General features: G+C 47.7%; 1 protein-coding gene across 1 annotated transcript; it reads right to left on the bottom strand.

Annotated features, from left to right (window-relative positions):
- Positions 1–57: 57 nt before the first annotated feature.
- Positions 58–1,706, bottom strand: HOXD12 (homeobox D12). Its single transcript, XM_009278598.1, has 2 exons — positions 1,070–1,706; positions 58–803 (listed from the first exon to the last, which is right to left on the bottom strand). The coding sequence occupies exons 1-2, from the start codon at positions 1,629–1,631 to the stop codon at positions 565–567; spliced, it is 801 nt and encodes a 266-aa protein (XP_009276873.1). The 5' UTR covers positions 1,632–1,706; the 3' UTR covers positions 58–564.
- Between the last annotated feature and the right edge of the window lie 1,873 nt (positions 1,707–3,579).

The following is a 3,579-nucleotide window of genomic DNA, read 5'->3' as shown; positions in this document are numbered from 1 at the left end:
GGCTGCGGCCGGATCTGCAGCTCCGAGCGGGGGGTGGGAAAAAAAAAAAGAAGCAAGAAAAGGGTTTATTTATTAACCGCTTTCCCCCACCGCTGCTCGAGCAGGTTACTCCAAACCGCAAAACAAGCCGGCGCCGCAGGCTCGCCCTGGCATGCAGGGCTGGAGATGAAGGGAGCAGCCGGGACTCACGGAGCTGAGGTCTTTACTAGGCGTTATTCCTTTATTTTGCTGCAAAATGGTGTTTACATACAGATAAAAGACATCGATTTTAGTTTAGCACCGCTCGTTCTCCGGGGAAAGAGAGGGTAAGAAGCAGAAGATCTATATAAAAGGAGAAAGAAAGAGAAAAAGCTGATAATACAGGTTTCCGTGCTGGTCTGGCTTGTCGTCTTCATTTTGGCTAAGAACTCAGCGTTTGCCAATTTACGCAGGGATCCTACGCGTTTCGAGAACTTGGTTTAAATGGTAAAAAAAACACACTCCCGCGTTTCACTCGCAAATACGCTCTACTCTAGGGGTGAACACTCCGGGCACGAGTTCATGCAGGAACGGGCGGACTCTGCTCTAGTACATGGAAAGCGCCTGCTCACGCATTACTACTCTTTTCTTTTTCATCCGCCGGTTCTGAAACCAAATTTTAACTTGCTGATCGCTTAAATTCAGTCTGTTTGATAGTTCTTTCCTCTTCTGTCGGTTAATAAACTCATTGAGGAGAAACTCGTTTTCCAATTCAGCAATTTGTTGTTTTGTGTAAGGTTTCCGTTTCTTTCTCGATCTCCCCTGGGTGGGGCACCAAGGCAAACCTACAACAAACACGTCGATAATTTAGTGGATCAGGTCTGGGTATTAAAGAGAATACGCAAGAAACCCGCAAGACAACAGGGCTATACTAGGTCGGCAAACCTGGCAAAGCACAGCTGACAGCACAATTTCTATCTACCTCCGAGTCGGATTAAGCGATTATCGCTCCGAATGGGTTACAGGAGGGTTACAAAGCAATTACAGGCATCTCTTAGAAAGCAAGTATCGCTAGGTCGCCTCTAACTAAAGCGAGATATTTAAGGCATACCATCCTGCACTGAAGGTCTGAGGCATGACTGGACTGCTGCGGGCTGAACTGTCAGGTTCAAGTTGACGGAATTCTTGATGTCCTCCTTTAAGCTGGAAGTGCAGGAATTCACTTCAAAAAGAGCAGCCGAGCCGTGCAAACTTCTCTGCAGGCTCGAGTGGTCATACTTTACGGGCTTTAAGTTGGCTGCGTGAGTAACGGTTGGGTCATTTGCAAAAGATTGCCTCTGCCTGCATCTCTCCTCTTGTTTGGAGCTCGCATCGTGGGCGTAATATTTATTGTTGTCTTCCAGGCACTCTTTGTTGCCGTTGGAGCTGATGTTGATTGGAACGGAGCCGGGGAGGTAAGGCTGCGCCGCGCCGCTGAACGCGTGGCTCTGCGGCTGGGCTGCGCACGAACTTGAGCAAGTCCACGGGATCGAGCTCCGGGGGTAGGAAATGGTGGGCAGAGCCGCCAATTGACTGCCATTAGCCCGCAAATTAGGAAAATAAAAGGAATCTGGAGATTGCAAATTCAAGAGAGAACCAACGTAGCCAGATCTGTAGAGACTGCGATCACACATTTCCAACAAAGGACTTCAGCTGTTCTTACAGCAGTATTTAGTTACAACAGGGAATAAGCGGAAAGCCTGAAACGATTGGACGAAACTTTGCAGACAGGTTCTTCAAAGCCGGTAATTTCAGCACCGCCTCCAGCCACCGAGCCACAGAGTCCCCCCCTTTTTTTTTCTTCTCTTTCCCCCCCCTTTTAAAAAGTCTTATGATAACACTTGAAATATGAAAATACCGAGCTCGCGAGGGGGAGGGGAAAACATGGTCTCCGCTTCTATAAAAGTGGCCGGGGCTGGCTGGCAAAGCTGCGGCGCTAGCGGAAAGATGAGGGGAAAACAAACATTTGCAGAGTTGCCGAGGGGACAGGGCAGCCCCCGGCGCAGCCCCCGGCCCGGCGGTGCCCCCCCCGGCTGGCAGCACCCCCAGGGCCAGCCGCCCTGCGCCAGGCAGCTGCCGGGGCGAGAACTATACCCACCATAAGAGCGTGCACCGCGGGCCGGGAATAACCTACGATGGCTCCTTCCCACTCAGGGGAAGGAGATGTGACTCTTTAGGGTACACATATGTATTTCTGTCCCTGTACAGAGGAGTACACCTTGTGCGCGCGCGCGTGTGCGCGCAGGACACGTATTTTTGTCCGTTTTGTATACGCGTTCGTTTTAATTGCGAGCAACATGATACGCATCTGCATATGCTTGCAATTAGAATCTTAATTGATCGGATATTACCAGGTTCGTCATTCTGGCACACTAATGACTGGTATTCTCTTAGGTCCGCACGTCTGCCCTTTTTACTCTTTTTACCATTCATCTTCACTCCGAAGCGAAGACAAGCTTTTAAACAACGCTTCTAAAACGCGGGGTTTATTTTGTCTTTAAATTACAGTCAAACAAACATCGACAAACCGAGAATAACAGCAGCAATGACACGGAATTACTTGAGCAACCCGCCGAGATAAAATAAATAAAAATAAATAACTAAATAGAAGCGAAAGACTGCGAGAAAGAAAACGCCCGGGTCTGCTCTGCAGCAGGGAGGATGGGAGTGCAGCGGTGGGCAGAGGAGAATCAGCCTCAGCTGGGTACCCCGCTGCTATCTCCCAGTTGCGTATGAGGAATTTTTCTCCCCTGACAAGAAAATTGTCCCTTACGGTGTTATTACAGTGTTATTTTGCTATTTTTTTTTATTTTACATTTTTGGTGACTCTTTAGGGTACACATATGTATTTCTGTCCCTGTACAGAGGAGTACACCTTGTGCGCGCGCGCGTGTGCGCGCAGGACACGTATTTTTGTCCGTTTTGTATACGCGTTCGTTTTAATTGCGAGCAACATGATACGCATCTGCATATGCTTGCAATTAGAATCTTAATTGATCGGATATTACCAGGTTCGTCATTCTGGCACACTAATGACTGGTATTCTCTTAGGTCCGCACGTCTGCCCTTTTTACTCTTTTTACCATTCATCTTCACTCCGAAGCGAAGACAAGCTTTTAAACAACGCTTCTAAAACGCGGGGTTTATTTTGTCTTTAAATTACAGTCAAACAAACATCGACAAACCGAGAATAACAGCAGCAATGACACGGAATTACTTGAGCAACCCGCCGAGATAAAATAAATAAAAATAAATAACTAAATAGAAGCGAAAGACTGCGAGAAAGAAAACGCCCGGGTCTGCTCTGCAGCAGGGAGGATGGGAGTGCAGCGGTGGGCAGAGGAGAATCAGCCTCAGCTGGGTACCCCGCTGCTATCTCCCAGTTGCGTATGAGGAATTTTTCTCCCCTGACAAGAAAATTGTCCCTTACGGTGTTATTACAGTGTTATTTTGCTATTTTTTTTTATTTTTACATTTTTGAGAGCTCAAACAAGAGCCTAGTTACTCCGTTATCTCTCCCATTTTCCCGGTAGCACCGGAGTAAGTATGAATAAAATCATATCTGAGAGCATTCTCACAGGA

Source organism: Aptenodytes forsteri, unplaced genomic scaffold (genome assembly GCF_000699145.1).
Source record: "Aptenodytes forsteri isolate BGI_AS27 unplaced genomic scaffold, ASM69914v1 Scaffold257, whole genome shotgun sequence".
Classification (NCBI taxonomy): domain Eukaryota; kingdom Metazoa; phylum Chordata; class Aves; order Sphenisciformes; family Spheniscidae; genus Aptenodytes; species Aptenodytes forsteri.
Note: the sequence above shows the minus strand (reverse complement) of the source record. Positions and strands in the feature narration are given on the sequence as shown.

Coding starts and splice junctions, on each gene's coding strand:
- HOXD12 (XM_009278598.1), bottom strand. CDS start 1,631: ATGTGTGATCGCAGTCTCTACAGATCTGGCTACGTTGGTTCTCTCTTG. Junction 804..1,069: donor CAGACCTTCAGTGCAGGATG/GTATGCCTTAAA, acceptor TGTTTGTTGTAG/GTTTGCCTTGGTGCCCCACC.